Here is a 19,151-nt window from a genome sequence, read left to right as displayed (position 1 = left end):
GGGATGAATCCTTTGATACTGAGCTATTGCATCTCCCCTTATCTCTCTCACTCCCTCTTTGCTAGAAGACACTGCCGTACACATACACACACGCACATAAGGCCAACTGGCATATTGATTCATTCACATAAAGATAAAATAAGAAGGTGAAAGGATTGTGCTAAAGGACACATAATAGTTTAGAATTATAGTGCATTTTTTTATTATTATTTTTTTTTCTCTCTCTCTCCTTTTTGTTTGTTAATGAATTATTAGTCTTTCTTTTTCTTTTTCTTTTTCTCCTCTTCTTATACTTATGATGAGAGTAAGAGAGTGTGGAAAACAGCTACCCTTTAGGATCTTATACAAGTTCCTTTGATCACAGAATCTATATATATAAGAGCATCAAATTAGTTCTTTCTTATTAGAAAGAGGAAAAAAAAAAAGAGATGGATATATCAGCTTCACAATACAATAGTGCTAGTGAATCAGGTTGGACACATTATTTGGACCAATCTTCTTCACTTGTTTCTGAGAGTTATTTCCAAAGAATAGATGAATTTGAAGGGAAAGGAGCAGGAAGAATAATGGAAGAGGAGGAGTTTGAAGAAGATTTGTCAATGGTTTCTGATGCTTCATCAGGTCCTCCACATTATGATGATGCATCATCATGGTATTGTGAGAATAATTGGTATGCTAATAACAATAATAATACCAAAGAATCACAGAAGAAGAAGAAGAAGATGATGGTAAAAGAATATGGAAGAAGTCAACAACAACAACAATCTTCATATCTTGATGACACTGCTAGCTCACCAATCTTCAACTTTCCAAAGGAGAGTCACAAGGTTAATAAATTCATTAATTTCTCATGACATAATAATAATAATAATACTAATTAACATGATTTTCATATAGTTTAATTTCTTGTTAGTAATTTATTAATTAAATGAATTCTTTTGTTTATTGAACAGAAGAGTTTCTCAGGGAATGGAGCAGTGGAAGATGCATTGGATTTTTCTCAGTGTTTATCAGTAACAAGAATAAAGGTATATAATATATAGTTTGGTTTGTGGTTGATTAAATTGTTTTAGTTATGATCAATACTTTATGAATATCAATTATTTGCACATTTTGTTATACAGAGAAAGCCTAAATTCCAGAACCTATTCAGAGGAAAACAAGCTTCAGAGGAACAAGGTAATGAATCATGATCCATTCTCTTCAAATTACTCCCTCTGATTCAAAATAACTGTTAATTTAAACAAACTCATACATTGAAAAACCAATGTATCAGATGTTTAAATACATTGATTTTTTAAAAATATATTAAACCTTTTTTTTTCCTCCTCATTAGGTGGGTTTGATGAAGAAGGAAGAAAATGAAATGAAAATCATTTTGCTGTGGCTGCTGTCACTTCTGCTGCATTGCTATGGAAAGAGAGACCAAAAGGGGGATATTGTCAAAAAAGAAAGAAAGAAAAAATATTCAAATTTCAATGTCTGTTTAAAGGGGAAAAAAAATTCCTTTAATTTCCTCCTTTTATTTAATTTTTTTCTTCTTTTTCAACATGTTAAATTGTTAACAAGGAAAAAAGCAACCTTTGTTGTAGCTTTCACTCTTTTATTTGAATATGCTTCTGTACTACACTGCCAATGCAGTTGGGGAACAACCTAAGAGAATATAAGAAACTGGGTAAGGTTTCTGTCTTCCATTTTTTTTTTTAAATTTCTTTCTTCTTTTTTGTTGTTGTCATCAGTAGCAAGCATGATGCAAAAACTTTGCATATGCTAAGTTTTATTACAAGTTCACAACATAGCCAATCCTAATTCAAATAAAAGAAAAGGAAATTGTGTTGTTATGAAAATGTAAAATTAAAATCATGCAGAATCTTTATGTCATGAATCAGAGTGACAAGCATGATGCATCTCTGGGACCTCCCAAATGTGTTCAGTAAAAAAATGTGATACCAATCAGAAACTCTTCTAAGATTGGTGCTCAACCTTTTTTCATTCTCTAGTTAACTAATTTACTACTAAAAAATAAAAGATATAGTAAATTTAGAAGGGAGAATGTTAATACTAACATGGAATTGGTCCAATAGTAGACAAGTTTGTTTCATTTTCAGTGATTTCATCAAACATTAAAACTTAGGAGCATTTTCAAAATTTCTGGAGTGGAATTCTTAATAATAGAATATCTTTTCTAGTGATCTTGAATTCAGAAAATTCCTTTTGTGTGAAACAATTACAACTCAAATTAAATGAACAGGTCAAATAAAGTACCAAAAAAAGAAAAGATAAAAAGAAGTAACCACTGATAAGAGAGGAAAGAGGGGTCACAATTTCACTTGAGCCATTATTCACCACCATGAATCCATATATCAATCAAATCCAAAGGCCTTAGTTATGAGTAGTGGGGCCCACTTGATTAAGTTCAGCTACTGCCAGCCTTGCTCACAACTACTTTGGGTGGGTAAATATGGTAAGAGAAATGGGCTTGGCACCAAAAATAGACAAAGTATCCAAATGAAACCAAAAGCCAAGTTTCATTTTCAGCCTAAAGGGGCAACCCCACAACCCCTTTTGATAGCTACTCACTTTGAATTGTGATCCATTCACAACACTTAGTACAATTATTGAATATATTATGTTTTGGTAGGATATCCAACAAAATCTTCCATTCAAAAGGTGTTTATATCCTCAGACTTGAACTAACCGCATGGATACATTTCAAAGCAACTTAGATATTTAGAAAAGGACAAACACCTCACCTTTCACTAATCATTTCTAATTCCATGGGCATTTTGTGGTTCACCTTTGTCATTAGAGACCTTTTAGGTGTTAGCAAGATGGAGTTAAGGTTTAGGGCACATGCTCCATATCATGGATACACAGTTTTACTAGTATGCATTGCCTTTATTGGAGGGTACATGTTACATATCATGTTAACATGCATTGATGAGTACAGCACACTAATAATATCTTTTCACTATATTAGGTTTAAAAAGAATCCAATCTAATTAAAACATTTAAATTTTACAACTATAGGGTTAAATATTATCCAATCTAATTCAAAATTTTATATAGGCATCCTTCATTCATGAAAAAGGTACTAAACTATTTTACTCTCGTATGAGTAAATAACTAGTCGCAATATAAGTATATACTCCAATTATTCCAATTCTATTTGCCAATATTTATAATTCTCTTTCAAGGATATACTATTTTAGAGATGTTAATTAAGACAAAAAAAAAGGGAATTTTGATAAGTTGGTCTCGATTTAAAAATAAGTAAATAAAACAATAAATTTATACTAGAGTTTGATGAATCAAAAAATTGTTGAACTTAGTTTTCCCTCTGGATTGATACACTTTGAATATCAACATTCAACACAAGAATATTCCTACTTTTTCCCTCTGGATTGATACACTTTGAATATCAACATTCAACACAAGAATATTCCTACTTTCAAGGGTAGTTTCATTTACGTCTTAATCAACTCATGCATAAGCGTCATGAAAAGATTCTATATGTCACAAGCAAGAGAAACAGGCCCAAGGAGAGATGGTGTAGTAGTACAATACGAGTTATAAAGCCTAAAACTATGAAGTAAAAAAGCTATCATCACCAATGGAACAAAATTGATTATGAAAACACAATACATGACAACGGATCCCAGCCATGGAGAGACAAAATAAGAAAAAGGAGTAAAAAACAACATTGAAAGGGACCCTCTTTCTATATCCCCCCTTATAAAGATGCATCATCAACACCATTATCATCATCATCATGTCACCCCCTAAAGCTGAGAACAACCCTTTCTTCTCCCTATTTTGTTTTGAAAACTTAGGTGCCAAAAATATGTTTATGAACTGGTGGGGCTTCTAGTCTTTTAACCACTTCCAGCCATGGCTTTTCTACCATAAAGAAGGAATTTTTTGAGACATGAGCTAAAAATAAAACTGGGTTATCTAATGAAAATACGTCAAAGTTTCTCCTAAATTTTGTCCTCTTCTTAACATTAGTAAAGTTTTGTTGCAAGTTCTTGGCCAATGATTCTTGAGCATTTAGCATATCGCTTTCGTCTTGCTCCACCGGTAATCCAAAATCAATCAAGCACATTGCCCTGAATGCACAAAAATTTCCAAACATGAGAAATAATCAACAAGCAAAAGATGTATAAAGATCACAAGGTTAATGTATAAGTTCATATATTAATGTGAAGCAACATATGCAGATACCATTTTTTGATTGTGCAAGTATAGAGCATTGTAAGGCTTGGTTTGGTAAAACTTTTACTTTTTGAAAGTAGCTTATGAAAACTGTCTTTTAAAAGACAGCTTTTTAAAAGCTGCAGCACTTGCCTTTGGTAAAATTAAATTAAAAATGACTTTTAATAAGTACAAACACCACAATTGTATTTAGTAAAACAGCTTTTAAAACTTAAAAAAATTATAATAAACATGTTTATAATTATATATCTATAATTATATATTTATATACATATTATAATTTTGACTAATATTCATGCAAGAAAAATTTTATGATTAGTTTTCATAAACCAAGTCAACCTCTTCACATTTCAAAAAACAGATAAAAAACAAACAAACATCATAGATCCACGGAAAAAATACAAAAACAACGCAGAAAAAAATAATATAAATAGATAGAAGTTCATACTTAATATGTGATAGAGATGTATTTGTGTTGAAATTTGTGAAGATTAGGTTGAAAAATAAAAAATATATGAAGACTGTGTTAGAATTTGTGAAGGCTAGGATGAGAAGTTAGAAATATATGAGGATTTCAATGGCAATATAATGGCGGGAAATATGTGAGAGAAAATAAATAAAATTTGATAAGCACAAGCCAACTTTCAAAAGCACCCCTAACTTTTAAAAGCCGCAAGCACAAGTACTTCGACTTTTTAATTTACCAAACGCAAAATAAGGTGCTTGTGCTTTTTCTTGAAAAAGCTTTACCAAACCAAGCCTAAGTGTAACAGTGCCAGAACAATAAACAAAACAACTATATTAAAAAGTTTGTGGCATATGCCATTTAATTTGTTAATTTCAGTTTTTTTAATCATTTCGTATTAATGCAAAATTTAGCTGCCACCCTTTTAGTTAAAAATAAATGGATATGGATCCTCTCATGACTTGTATCCAAAATAAACATCACAAAATCATTTCTTTATATAGGTTAATTGAATCAACTATATAAATATGAACATGAAAACACAATGAAAGATAATTAAAATATTACCTGGAGCTATAAATAACAACTGATGATGAAGTTGATGAGGGAGGAAATGAAAGCCCAATGACTTCGCCGGGAAACTCCTGGAATCTCCGGGGAAGAACATATGTATTCCTCATCGACCATTCTCCCAATTGCTTGGCCTCCACGTCAAATGCATACACTTGATTCGAAGAAGTTGTAACTATCATTACATTGTTGTTCTGGGGAGGAAACCCACCAGCCGTGACAGAGGCACCATCTAATCTTGAGATGAACCAGTGCTGCCTGTGGCACAAAGGCATATTATTATGTAAAAATTTTGAATTTTTACTTTTCACATTCATTAAAAAATGGATTATGGGTTTCCTACAGACAGCAAAGTAAAATAATAGTAATCTCGAATCACAATTAAAAGCAAATTAGTGGCAACCTTAGTGTCTCCAAGTTAAACACATATATATCGCCAAAGCAGTTAACAGCTGCCAGCCACTGCCTGTCGGAACTGGTAAATAATCTAGTAATGGGAGGTTCCTTCGGAGGCAATTTCTCGTCATCCAGCTCCCGACAGGGTGTAAAAGCATGCACTAGTTCCGATGTGCTGACATCCACAACCTATAGCATTCAAATGCAAGGAGTATCAATAAAACAAACTATACAAAGCCCTAACCAAATAGCATAATGCTAACTAGATTCTTGGACATCGTAGGGCAAGCATGCTTGACAGAAACCCATAATTAAATGCCTACAATAAACAGTTCTAGCCATAATAGGAAAGAAATATTGCTAGCTTACATATATCCTCCTATCATGGCCAGCTAGTATCAACCAGGATGACTCATGGGTGAAAATCATTGAATGGGCAAAGGGTAACCTCGGGGGAAGCTTCTTTCTACTCACGCTCCATGTAATCTTTCCAACTCCACTCCTCTTTAACTCAAACAGACTAGGCCTTGCATTATCAGAGTATGCAAAATGCTCCCCAGAATTAGCAATTGTGCTGCAAGCAATCTTCCGAGATTCCTTAGTCTTCACTCGTGCAAGGATTTCAGTCTTAGTAAAGCATCCAGCTGTACGAACATTTCCAAGATGTAGTAAATGTACATCTAACCATTGCCTAGACTGGACTAAAAGCATTGATGATTGATTGAAGGCAGTATTAAGCACTAGTTGAACTGGGGTTCTCTGAGGCGCAGGACAAATATCATGAGGAGAAAACTTAGTGAATTCCTTTACCGGGTATGCAAATAGTTTTGTGTCATCTCCTGCTGAGATAAGCATGGGAACCCCAAATTGGGACCATTTATGATAATTTAAATCAACAGGCTTTCCTTCAAGCCGACGTCTTTTATTCCTCTCTTCTGGCAGAGAATCTGCTAAACAAAGAGTTCATAGCTAATCAGCAGAAATAGTAGATTCTAAGTTAGCACACTAAAGATCTCAGTTTACATGAGATATAAAACTAACAAGATAAGCTCTCTCTTTTTTTAATTAAAAGGGGGGGGGGGGGTTGGGGTAGATAAACATTTATTTCATTGGAAAGCAATTTTGGGTCTTTCAAACAGACCTTCTTGAGATATCGGCACAGCAACAGTCAAGGCCTTGACATCATGTGTATGAGACCTAACATAGTGAACATAGATCCATTTCTTTGTCATCACAGTGGGGTTGACACTGTCGGAAGATGCTGACTGGCTAGACAGCTTATAGAGAATAACCTTCAAATAGTATGAACTAAACCAACGTTAGTATTATGCACTTGGTCATGAGTATATTATCTTGTACATAACACACTGCATTACATTTTTGTTGATAATATACAAAAGAGTGAGAATATACAACACATGAACTTTGGCTTCCAGATTACAGAACAATATACACTTCTTGTTTTCACTATCTAACTTGGTCATATTGAATTTTGAGATGAAAACAGAAGATAAAATGGAACATAGAAATCCATGAAATATTATAACTTAGCGAAGTGATAAATACACATTAAATGGGTCAGAAGAAGCGAGAATTAAGGAGCATATAATGATAACCAAGCCACAATTAACAATTAATCACCTCATGGTAGAAATTTACTTAGAAGCTTCTAAACATACAATAACATGAATCAAAACATCCTGATGATTTATGATTATAATGTCTCCTGCAACTCTTGGAGAAAAGTTGTTGGATTTGGAATCCCTCACATGAATCTCACATAAAAAATGCATACATGAAAATCTCCACCCCACTTTTACCCACAAGACCAAACATATTCTGAATATTAAGAATTCAACAAATTGTGCAACTCCGTACCTGGCCATCAGAACCAGCCGAGAACACCCTATCATGACTTGGGGATGCAGCCAAAGCATTTACATCACCCTTGTGCAATGAATGTGCTTGCAAGAGAGTTCCATGTTTACTATCCCAAAATTGGACACTGCCACTGCTGTCTGCACTAACAAGCGTCCCAGACCTAAATAATAACCAAAGGAGGATCAGTGACAAAGGTTTTCGAAATGCAGAAGGTACTCTTGTATCAAAACCATAAATGTGTGGTATATATGTAATGCAAGTGTGTTCATATTAGTTAATTTAAAAAGCAATGATTCGATGCTACCTTAAAGACAGTAACGACCATATGCAAAGTTCATGTCCGCCACCCAAACCTCCAAGCCCAGCCGTAATCCTATAAACTTCATGACTAGACGTAGCATCCCAGCATCGTATTAACCTGTGAAAAGAAGAGGAGAAAAGCTGAAGCATATTTAACCAAATAGTGAAACATGGAAATAGAGATATAAAAATGTACAAAAATGCTATTCGTACACCAAAATCAGCCACTAAAGTATTTATATATAACTACATGTGTGGTTTAATTTATTTTTAATATGAATTTATATTCCAACATGTATTTTATACTGGTGGCTGATTTTGATATACACATAGCATAGTCCAAAAATGTGAGTGGATTATGGTGCTATATGTGCTTGATTTATGTCAAAGTCAAGCAATGTTCATATGAGCTTGAATGCTAGCAAAAAAAAGTAGGTGACAATTTCCCTCTTACTTCAAAGTTGCATAAGACAATAGTTGAAAATTGCCATTTAATGAATAAAACAAGAAGGCGTACCCATCACTACTTCCGGAGTATATGTAGTTAGCATCAGTGCTCCAAGTCACACTTAAAACTCGTCCTGTACGCAATCCCATAAAGCATTGTCTTATCAGAATCGAGCCCAAAACTGCCGCAAGCACCAAATAATGCAGGGGCGAAATGAAACTAACCTTTGACCCGAGGCAATGATTTTACATATAGGAATTCATCTTCATCAGATACGGCATAAATCCTCACACTTCCATCATCATAACCAATTGCTACACGTGGAGACTCAAGAACAGATTGCTTGCCAGCATCAGGTGAGTCATTATCTTCGTCACTATCGCTGCTCTCTTGTTCATCAGATTCTTGAATTTTACTGGCATAACCATTCCCCATAACATCACCATTAGGCACATTATTAACTAAATCAACCTTAGGGAACGTAACAGCCATTTGCCAAATGCAAACACCATCTGAATCAAGCACAGTCTGTAATAGCACATCAAATTCAGCCAAACAAATTTTACACATCAGCCAACAACTCTTCAAGAACACTCATTCCAAAATAATAAGAAGCACTCCAGTGGCAACCATATTAAAATAAATAAATAAATAACAAATATTACAATAGCACTAACAAGCACAACTACATTAAACCTAACTATGCTAACATCTCTGTAAAAGTTGGGGGGAAAGCCACAATACCGTTTGCTTCAGGTGGAAAAGATCCCACTTGGAAACTGAACCATCAATGTTAGACGAAAATAAACGACCGCACGGCATGCCATTGGAGCCGCCAGGGCACCAAAGAAGCGAAGATACTCTTGTAGTAGGGTCACCATGAATCGTCTAAACAAAAAGTAAATAAATAAATAAAATTCCATAAATAAAAAAGTAAAAAAGAAATAAGAAGAATCTTGCTTACAAGTTGACAGTGCCAGCCAATGGAGCCGGGAGATACGAGCCAGAGTTCAAGGGAACCGTCTTGGCGAGCTGCGGCTACACGGAGGCCGTCGACGCTGGTGGCAAGAGCGATTACCGGAGAGGGTTTCCAATTTATTGAGTTGATTTTGTAGATTTCGCCCATCCTATTATGGAAGGACGAAGAAGACGAAGCGTTTCAGAAGAGAGAGTGAAAGAAGAAGAAGCCGTGGAGGAAGAATAAGAAGAAGAAGAAGAAAGTAGGGTAAGCAGGCGGCCAGGTTTTAGTTTCGGTGGTGTTTTTCAAGCTCTCTCTATCATTCTTATTTGGGTCTGAGCCCGTTTATACCAACAGTGTAGGTGATCATACAGGCCCAACGGATTTACGTAATTAATGGCACTAGTAGTGACATCTAAATGTGTTATTACTAAGTACCAAAAAAAAAAAAAGTGTTATTATCCTATCACCTATGTGATTCATATTTTTTCTCAAATTAAATATTATATTATATTTTTATCTAAAAATAGAAAGATGAATGTCATTATCTAAGCTATGAAGTGTTATTAATTTACTGGTATATATTATAGGAAACATTTCAGGTGCACCAGGAGTATCAGTGCTCCAGTTGTTTTAACCGTTGATCTGAATTATAAAAAATATATATAATATATATTAATTGAAATCAACGGTTAAAACAATTAGTACACCGGTACTCCCCGGTGCACTTGAAATGTTTCCTATATTATATACTATGTTATGTATTAGTGATTAAATTAAAGAAAAATTTAAGTACATTTAATTTTATTTATAAAGTTATTTTTCCTCAAATTAAATATTATATTTTTTGAAAAAAGAACTTAAAATATAACTACTTTTATTAATTTCAGCTTATAAATAAATTATTTTGTATTTGGATTTTTAGTTATAAAAGTACTTATTTTAAAGTTGTAGTGTTTGGATAAATAACTCAAAAAATAAAATTTTTTTTACAAAAGAGAATGAATATTAAAATAACAATGATAACAAATACTTTCCAATATTGAATGTTGATTTTACATAACCTAATCACTAATATTGTGTATGATATGGTAGGTGAAAATAAAAAATAAATATAAAATGTGTGTCAATGTATATTTTATTGCTGTTTTTTATTATTTTTTTTACTCTTATTAGAACTCCCTTCTCCTTTATTGAGGTCAATAACTTGCTATAATTAATTATGAAAATAATAGCAAGTTATAAAATTACATGTGAAAAAAATAAAATTAAAACTGAAATTTCATACCACAGTTAAATATAAATTTAATAATAAAAAATACAGTGATAAAATGATTAAAAAAAATACTTAGAAGGAATATATGCAGTAGTTGTTCAGATGCAATATTGTCTAAAAATGAAAATGGTGGTGGAGGATCAATACTTCCATCACATGAATCATTACCTGAAAATAGTAAGGTTTGGAACATTGCGTGAGAATGATGGTGGAATGATGGTGGAAGGCCGGTGCTTCTAGCAGACCTTGCGTGAAAATGGTGGTGAAGGATCAATATTTTTTTTACAGAGTTAAGAAGGAAGTGATTTTTTTTGTTTTGAAATTAATTTTTTTAAAAAAGTGATAGAATGACTGATCGAGAAGCAGAGAAGTCATATATTTCTACTTCTTCAAAAAGTTATAAATTAACTTTTCAAAAAATTAAAAGCTTTTTTTAAAATGGTGCCAAACACACAGATTCTGACTTTTTATAATCCAAAAGTAAAAGAAAATAGCTTCTGCTACTTCCCAAACGGGCTCTAAACAGGCGGCCAGGTTTTAGTTTCGGTAGTGTTTTTCGAGCTATCTCTATCATTCTTATTTGGGCCTCAGCCCGTTTATACCAAAAGTGTAGGTGATCATACAGGCCCAACGGTTTTACGTAATTAATGGCACTAGCAGTGACATTTAAATGTGTTATTACTTATTAGTGTCCTATGTGATTCATATTTTTTCTCAAATTAAATATTATATTTTTATCTAAAAATAGAAAGATGAATGTCATTATCTAAGCTATGAAGTGTTATTAATTTACTGGTATATATTATATACTATGTTATGTATTAGTGATTAAATTAAAGAAAAATTTAAGTACATTTAATTTTATTTATAAAGTTATTTTTCCTCAAATTAAGTATTATATTTTTTGCTTCTTTTTATTCGTCTTTTTTTTTTACGTATAAAATTTCTATGCTTTTATTTATAAAGTTATTCGTTTTTTCTTCAAAATTTTTTGTGTTTATTGTCAAAAAAAATAAACCAAAAAATAAAATAAAAGGTTACATAATTTCTTCTTCTTTTTTGTTTGAATTTTTTTTTACTTTTTTTTTATTTTTCAAAAAAAAAGGAATTATATGAGTGTGAAACAAAAAAAAAAAAAAAACTATGAAAACAAAAGGAAGGAGGAGGAGGAATTGTTTAGGAAAAATATAAAACAGAAAAATTACACACCAAAATTTTTTAATGATATCACAGAAATTTTCTTACCTTAGACATTGATATTTTTTAACACAAATTTTTAACCAGAATTTTTCAAAATTCTGGACTTAATGCAGTAATTTCTTAACAAGAACTTCTTTAGTTTTTTTATTATTATTTTTCTTTTTTCATTTTTGTTGCTCTTACTTTTTTATTTTGATTATGCATTTTTTGTTTTTTTTCTTGTTTCTTTTTTAAGAGAGAGAAATAAAAAAATAAAACAAAGAGAGAAAAACATAAAAAGAGAGGAGAGGATGATAATGATGATGTGGAAGAAGAAAAAGGAGAGAGAGAAAAAGACATAGAAGAAGGAGCAGAAGAAAGAGAAGAAATTGCAGTACATCAAATTCAGTTATATGTATTTTTATTTCTGCTAAAATAAAAGTAGCACGGAAATCTAAAATGTATTACTTCAACTTAGTTAAACTTAGTTAAGTAAAAAATTTGAATGCTTAGCTTTTCTATTAGAAAATATATTTGGCTCATTCAACCAACTTATAAATGTTATTCAGCTATTAGTCCTTACCCTTATTTGGTCACTTCATGACATATAAACCCACTTGAATAACATTCAAAGAGTTCGAACTGCTCACACTCAAGTACATGCACGAAGTCAAGACAAATGATCGTGAATTAATCTAGTTTCACTAGAGTTTGCTATATCAACTAAGTCTAAAACTTCCATCTAATTTGAACTTGGAATCTTGCATTCCATCTACCACTTATATTAGAATTGCAATAAAAAATTTTGTAAGAACTATACATGTGAATATCATAAATATCATTATGAATCCACAATTAGACCGTCGACAGAAGGAGCAGCACTATCCGCAACTTTGTCCATTTCCATCTTCGTGGCCTCTTCATTTTTCTTCTCGTCCTCTTGTTTTTCAACCTTCAATCTCTGATGCAGAAGGGTAAGAACTTCAGTTACAAACAGTGTTTATGGGGGTGTTTAGTAATGACAAATAACAAGGTAAAGAAAACCAAGAAATTATATACAAGTCCTTAAATGAGAACTAGACAATGTTAAAAAATACTTTATCCATGGTCCTCATCTGGGCTACAGCCTAAACTAGTAGATTCATGCTTCAATTGTTAGTTCTTTTTCTAAAATGGTATTTGTTGATTACTTCAATCTTAGATGTGAATATGTGATGTGCTCAAGTTTCCTCCAACCATTCAGCAAGTGGGATTTCAGGCAATACAAGCTCCAAATTTCAAAAACAAGAAAAAATGAGTAACAAAGTTCAAACACTAATCACCTTTGTTGCCACAGATGAGTCCTTTTCTTTATGCGCAAACATATTTTCATAGAGCTTAGCATATTTCTTATCATTCTCAGCCTGAAGTTGCTTTAATTTCTTCTTCATTACCATTACCTCCCTGGAAAATGAAAAAAACATGCTCCCATTATGAACCTTTCATTCCAATCAAGCGGTAATTTACTCCAATCAACACTTATATAAGTACCTATTTTGTGGGTCCACCTCAAGAGCTTTCTTGATGTCTACATCTGCCAACAGAAAATCTCCAGTCTCTATATATGCTTGCGCTCGTCTGTATAAAGCTTTTACGTTGCAAATCTCAACATCAAGCACCTGATAAAAAGTAAGAAACTTAAGACATTAACTTCTATAACTAAGGCTCGTGATAAGCTGAATGGGGAAGGATATTAATCGATCCTTCTCCTTATTTGAACTCAGAGGTATGCGAGGGTCAGTGAAGTTTTATCATGAAATTTTATTTACTGATTAACAATTTTATACAGAGTTCAGCATTCATTATGTGCCAATCCAACAATTCTTAATGCTCATCTTGTGGCAGTCATTTATGTTTAAGCACTAGAAGTTAAGAAAGTGGTGTATTCCTTTCCAAAATTCACACGAGTTTCCAGCAGACAATACAACAGTTGGAAGAGAATTTGCAAAGAAAGTTTACTTCAAGTAACTAAATTCAATTCACAGAACCTGTCTACTAAATAGCACACTGGGACTCTAACTGGAACTATTTTTGTTGCCAGTACCTCTATTAGCTTTACCAGAAGCATACAACTTGTCATCACTTCTCTCCCCCACATTTTATCCTATTCACTATTCAAATAGCAATCTGCTCACTGAATAACAAAGCTTTAAATCTTATTCCTACACATGACTTTAATTGGCTGTTTACCTGTGAACATAACTTGATTGCTCCAGGAAAGTCGTTAAGTTTAAGGCAACAAGCTGCACCATTCAACCAGCATGACACTCTTAGTGCTTTAGCTTGTTTTTCCTCATCATCCCCAAACGATCCATCTTCACTAACATAATCAGCAGCCTGAGAGAAACAAGGTATCATTGATTAGCCAGGAAGGTAAAAGGAGGTTACTAAACCTTGAAAACTCAATGCCAACACAATTCAAGCTACCTTATCATACTTCTTGGCTGCCCGCTCATACTTGCAACATTTAAATAGCATATTGCCTTCTTCTTTCTTCCTTTTAGCTGTATCAATTTTCTCGTTACTTTTCAATTCCCATGGTGCTTTCTCCTGTCAAGCAAATAGAATCTAAGAGAGTTGAAAAGAACTAATATGGGCAGACAAACATATTTATGTAAATGATAAGCTGCACGCAGCATCCAGCATCCAAAACTAAAGTTACTGCAGGTTTCTTTGTTTTTTTTTTTTTTCATTTTATGGCGCATGGTACTAGTTTGCATCATAATCCACAGAAAAAACATCAAGATATTTAACTCCTTAATGGACAAACGCAGACCCACACCAACCCCTTTTTTTTTCCATTACCTTAATGAAATTTTTCATTTCAACATCATAGACTACACGTGAGCTTGGTGGAACCATGGCGAAGTCCCGTTTTACTTCAACATCTCCAAATGCATAATCAGGATGTATGCTAATTATGGCTCTCTCACCCTTCTTCATAGTTACCACTGCTCGATCTAGACCAACAATCACTTGTTCTGCACTAGCAATTTATAAACACTAGCGTCATCACTCAAAAAATGCCATAAACAATAGGTCATGTACTCATGTAAAAGAGTTTAATTGGCCATGTCAAAGAGTTTAACCAAGACGTAACAAGAATACACTCACCTTCATCAGTTATAAATTCCAAAGGAGGAGTTTCATCGATTCCTCTTTTCTCAAATACAGTTCCATCTTCTAGCTTTGCTGTGTAACTGACTGCCACAGATATTATCAAAAGAAATGAGTTTAGCAAATCCCCTACTTCAGAATCTGATTCTACATTCATTTGTGCAATAAATGACATTACAGGTACAACAATTTCTTAATTTGAAAGAAAAAACGAAGTTTATGGATGTAGGTAGAAATGTGTTCTTAGAAAGCCAACTAGAAAAAATACTAGGTTTAGGTAACAATTAACATGTCATTGATCACAACTACAATCATTGCATCCACGTTTTTATTTGAATATGACTATGCTGTTATTCTAATCCTGTTTAGATGCAAAAGTTAATACATTTCCCTTGATACTGTTTTGTTTGCAGTAATTAGACATTAAAGTAAATCTGAAACTGAATTGGCAGATAATATGGGGAAAAAGTTTGTGCTCTTTGTCTCCTATAATTCAAGGCGACACTGCATTCAGGAATGGTCAACATGAAACTAGCCACACTTTTTAGCATTGAAGATATATGAACTGAACTAGTTGCTAATTATTTTGCAATCATAATTTATGATATTCAAACTTCTATTATGCTAAGATTTCAACATAGAGAGATGCCAACGATCATCATTTGAAAGCTCAGGGGGATCAATAGTCTGAGAATATTTGATATGAAACATCAGATCTTGGCTATAGGTTTAAAATTTCTTGTCGCATCATATGAAGATAAACCTTACTATTATAAATATGTTATCATTAAACTCAGTTGCGCCACTACAGGTTTAAAATTTCCTGTAACATAGTATTAAGATAAACCTTATTAGTATAAATACGTCATAACCAAGCTCAGTTGCACCACTAGCAACCCTCCAATACAAATGGTTGTACTAGCTGAGATTAAATATGAAATGCATGTTCTTTTCTTACCTGTAACATTTGCACCCTCATTTGCTGTGGAAGCACCCTCTCCTTCTTTCAAAATTTTCTTAAGCACCTTGGAGTCACCAGTAACATCTATGACAGGCTTGAAAGAAACCAATTCAATATTAACATGCAGCACTGAATTTGGTGGAACAGAATGTACTCCATTGCTAGCTTCACTCCCCTTCTCTCCAAAAGCATCTGCAGGCACCATATGAAATACAATTCCAATTCCCAACTAACTATATCATATATTGATCAGGAAGTTACCTAAAACTAAGAAGAAAAATGAAATTCCAGCTTGACATCCACAGAAGAATGAATAGTTAATAACGAAGTAGATTTTGTAAGGTGCAACAAAGATTAGTTATTGTGATTCAGACAGAATCCAACTTTACAGAACAAAGATATGTACACTTAATGAGGGATTAATAGTTGCAACTTGCAAACATAAGGTGCAACAAGCAGCCTGGGTTAACTGCAATATCTTTTGTCTTCTGAAAGCGATGTTTATTTGCATTCGTTTAATCAAAAGAAAAACAAAATGCTTTAACTTTCAGTTGACCTTCATGATTGATGCATAAACATTAATTTGTTGCAGAACATGAACCAAAATATCTATTAAGGCAAATATGTTATAGTAGCCCGAAGTGCCTAGGGAAACATAAATTAACTACAACTATGCTGTTTATGCAGAAACATCCCAATGGATAATGAAGATTGCTACAACATTTTCATTTCAGTCAAAGTAAGTTGAGTCCAAAGATTCATGTAACTTGACTCGATGACAGAATATAAGGAAATGTGATACACCTCATTTTGATACTAGAAAGATTGTGAAAAAGGATATAGAAGGTGGATTATAAGACCAGGAGACATACAGTGGGGTTGAACAATTAATTGAGCCTTCTCTCCCTTTGTCATAGTCATGATTACTCTTGGCAATCCCGGAAGAAGATGACCTTAGGGTTCACCAAGAACAATAATTGGTCACTCACACTATAAGATGAAAAAATGGAACTATACCACAGTTTATTCTGAATAATTCGATAAATATACCATCCTTAACATGAAATTCAACTCCTCCTTCTGGTGTTTCAGCAACAATAGTATCATCAGCTAGTGCCATCCGATACTTCACTACAGTAATAAAAGAATGAGGAAACATGTGAGTCAACAAAATCTTCATTTCTGAAGCAGGCCATAAGACCAAAAGAGATATGCAGCAGCAACAGAAAATGCAAAATGTACGTAGGTCTCAACTTGTCAACATGTTCAACTGACAGTAAGAAAAAAATATGCATAAGCAGCTGTAAGAATACCAAGGACTTCATCTGGATCACGGGGTCGCTCATCCCCAACCCCCTTCTCCATAATTTTCTTGATAATCCCACCATCTCTGCAAACATCCACCACTTTGATCCACGAAATGAGCTCCACCTCAAACTGCTTGGAGTTGGCCGATGAAACACCCGACTCATCAGGTATTGTGAACAAAGCTACCTCCCCCTTCTTCATGGTGATTATTCCATGATCCAATCCAGCAGCCAGTTCACCTATCAAACCCCATCAACATGAGAAACTAGTTATTTTTTAATCTTACATTCCTTAACATCTAATCCAAACAGCCTACACCAAAATTTGATATTTTTTTAATTTTTTTAAATTAAAACAAGTTTTTACTCTCAATCTTTTTCACTGAATGTACCTATTAAAAACTGTAAACTAAAATTCGAACTTAAATTGCATCCTCATATGACAAACTGAGCTTCTTTACCATCAGACAAAAATTTATTTACTCATGTATTGATTGTTCAAGAAAAACAAGGCATCAAAAAACAAGCAGTACTTGCTTTAATAAATACCTTGACCAAGAGTGAACTTTATAGGTTGATCTTTATCCCTACTGGAATCAAACTTGGTTCCATCTTCCAAAGTCCCAACATAGTGCACTGCATTCTCGAGATGAAATAAATAATCAAACATTAAGCATTTTTTATTATTAACAACAACTACTGCCACTAAGAGTGTTCTTGTTTCAGCTTATTTTGCCAGAAAAATCTGATTTTCAAAAACAATCCTAATTAAAAAAACAATAAATCTGATTTTCAGCTTCATACATTCTCAACTTCTTCAATTATATGTAAAATCACCTTTCTCTTTTTTTTCTTTTTCAAAAGCTGAAACAAACTCACCCTACATTACATCGTTCTCCATCCATAACAACATAAGAAAGAAAATACAGAGAGATTTTTCTGAGCATGCGTTTTAGCTGGAAGGGTGGAAATGTAATTATACACGTACCAGTGACTTCATCGTTGAGCTCAGGAGTTTCCCAACCGATTCCGCGCTTGATGAGCTTCTTCTTCAGTCCATAGTTACCGAGTTCCCTCTCTTCGCCGACCTTCTGCGGCGGCGCCGATTCGATCACCTCGCCGGGCTCCTCGTCCAGCTCTTTCTCCTCGTCGCCGTCGTTTATCTCCGATAATACCGCCATCGCTCCGCTGCCGGAAACCGCCTCAGGTTATTTTATTTATTTTAATTTAATTTGTTTATTTTATGGTATGTTTGTAGTGGAGACAGTGTTGTGTGTGAGTGTTTCTGGAAGGATAGTTTTGAAGAAGAAGAAGAATACGATAAGGGTAATTCCGTAATTTTAATGTCAGAGAGTGAAACAAGGCGAGTGTGTTATGGTAATATGTGGTATTCTTGTTACGGGTGGAAAAAGGCTAAGCCAGGACCTGCAGTTTGGCCTGTTATAAAATAGGCACAGATTTAAATTGTTATAAAAGTTTTATTATATTAATAGATTAGATCTAAGTTTATTAATTAGTTTAGTCTGATCTATTAGATTTGTTTAAACCTTTTAATATATAATTATATATAAATAATTTTTTTATTATTAACAAAATTATGAGATATTTTAAATTTATTATATTTAATTATAAATAATTTTGTATATTTTAAATACTTTAAAGTTTAAAAATTTTTATAAATATTAAATATGATATTTTACATATGTTTATTAAAAAATATTTTTTTAAATAATACTTTTATTTTTATAAAAAAAATTAACAGGCCTTTTAACAGATTTCAGGTCAGACCAAGTTGAATAACAGATCAGGTTTAATACTTTAAAAAAATTCTATAATACTAATAGTAGGTTGCAGACCAGACTCAGGTCAATTAACTATATGTGTTGTTAATGTTTTCTAGAGAACTTTGTCCTATTTTTATAACATCTTATTTAAATCATAATTACATTAAAAAAAATAGCCAATGAATAATAGTTCAAATGGTATAGTCTCCCAATACTCAATTAAGAGAGGTTGCGGGTTCGAGTCTCCTATCTTT

The 19,151-nt window shown here is 33.1% G+C and overlaps 3 protein-coding genes across 5 annotated transcripts; 1 reads left to right on the top strand and 2 right to left on the bottom strand.

Moving 5' to 3' along the window:
- The first annotated feature begins 305 nt into the window (after nt 1-305).
- On the top strand, nt 306-1,692 carry LOC107648568 (protein SOB FIVE-LIKE 5-like). 2 transcript variants are annotated; one of them, XM_088491460.1, is made up of 4 exons: nt 306-827; nt 957-1,028; nt 1,125-1,179; nt 1,337-1,692. In XM_088491460.1, the coding sequence occupies exons 1-4, from the start codon at nt 429-431 to the stop codon at nt 1,363-1,365; spliced, it is 555 nt and encodes a 184-aa protein (XP_088347586.1). In that variant the 5' UTR covers nt 306-428; the 3' UTR covers nt 1,366-1,692. The 2 variants fall into 2 exon arrangements, with proteins under 2 accessions (XP_088347586.1, XP_016207869.1); XM_016352383.3 differs by having other exon boundaries at nt 954-1,028.
- A 1,910-nt stretch (nt 1,693-3,602) lies between these two features.
- Nucleotides 3,603-9,529, bottom strand: LOC107605591 (WD repeat-containing protein PCN). Of its 2 annotated transcripts, none has more exons than XM_016307506.3 (11): nt 9,241-9,529; nt 9,021-9,164; nt 8,501-8,804; nt 8,346-8,409; nt 7,833-7,946; nt 7,526-7,688; nt 6,789-6,939; nt 6,017-6,597; nt 5,655-5,836; nt 5,249-5,509; nt 3,603-4,109 (listed from the first exon to the last, which is right to left on the bottom strand). In XM_016307506.3, exons 1-11 carry the CDS (start codon nt 9,400-9,402, stop codon nt 3,830-3,832), a joined length of 2,406 nt encoding a protein of 801 aa, XP_016162992.1. In that variant the 5' UTR covers nt 9,403-9,529; the 3' UTR covers nt 3,603-3,829. The 2 variants fall into 2 exon arrangements, with proteins under 2 accessions (XP_016162992.1, XP_016162993.1); XM_016307507.3 differs by having other exon boundaries at nt 6,017-6,594; nt 9,241-9,528.
- A 2,761-nt stretch (nt 9,530-12,290) lies between these two features.
- LOC107605590 (70 kDa peptidyl-prolyl isomerase) lies at nt 12,291-18,490 on the bottom strand. Its single transcript, XM_016307505.3, has 13 exons — nt 18,102-18,490; nt 17,663-17,749; nt 17,120-17,353; nt 16,857-16,937; nt 16,679-16,759; nt 15,804-15,998; nt 14,843-14,932; nt 14,534-14,709; nt 14,156-14,278; nt 13,919-14,065; nt 13,220-13,347; nt 13,012-13,132; nt 12,291-12,650 (listed from the first exon to the last, which is right to left on the bottom strand). The coding sequence occupies exons 1-13, from the start codon at nt 18,292-18,294 to the stop codon at nt 12,531-12,533; spliced, it is 1,776 nt and encodes a 591-aa protein (XP_016162991.1). The 5' UTR covers nt 18,295-18,490; the 3' UTR covers nt 12,291-12,530.
- Nucleotides 18,491-19,151: the final 661 nt, after the last annotated feature.

Source organism: Arachis ipaensis, chromosome B6, assembly GCF_059453495.1.
Source record: "Arachis ipaensis isolate K30076 ecotype BB chromosome B6, ASM5945349v1, whole genome shotgun sequence".
NCBI lineage: Eukaryota > Viridiplantae > Streptophyta > Magnoliopsida > Fabales > Fabaceae > Arachis > Arachis ipaensis.
The sequence above is the reverse complement of the archived record's forward strand: the minus strand, read 5'-3'. Positions and strand labels throughout refer to the sequence as shown.

Excerpts from the sequence above, each read along its gene's own strand:
- LOC107648568 (XM_016352383.3), top strand. The coding sequence starts at position 429 with ATGGATATATCAGCTTCACAATACAATAGTGCTAGTGAATCAGGTTGG. Across the intron at positions 828-953 it reads TTCCAAAGGAGAGTCACAAG|AAGAGTTTCTCAGGGAATGG; the intron begins GTTAATAAATTC and ends TTTATTGAACAG. Across the intron at positions 1,029-1,124 it reads TATCAGTAACAAGAATAAAG|AGAAAGCCTAAATTCCAGAA; the intron begins GTATATAATATA and ends TTTGTTATACAG.
- LOC107605591 (XM_016307506.3), bottom strand. The coding sequence starts at position 9,402 with ATGGGCGAAATCTACAAAATCAACTCAATAAATTGGAAACCCTCTCCG. Across the intron at positions 9,165-9,240 it reads TTGGCTGGCACTGTCAACTT|ACGATTCATGGTGACCCTAC; the intron begins GTAAGCAAGATT and ends CTTTTTGTTTAG. Across the intron at positions 6,940-7,525 it reads CGGCTGGTTCTGATGGCCAG|GTTATTCTCTATAAGCTGTC; the intron begins GTACGGAGTTGC and ends TACTATTTGAAG.
- LOC107605590 (XM_016307505.3), bottom strand. The coding sequence starts at position 18,294 with ATGGCGGTATTATCGGAGATAAACGACGGCGACGAGGAGAAAGAGCTG. Across the intron at positions 16,938-17,119 it reads TGATCCAGATGAAGTCCTTG|TGAAGTATCGGATGGCACTA; the intron begins GTATTCTTACAG and ends TTATTACTGTAG. Across the intron at positions 16,760-16,856 it reads TGAATTTCATGTTAAGGATG|GTCATCTTCTTCCGGGATTG; the intron begins GTATATTTATCG and ends GTGAACCCTAAG.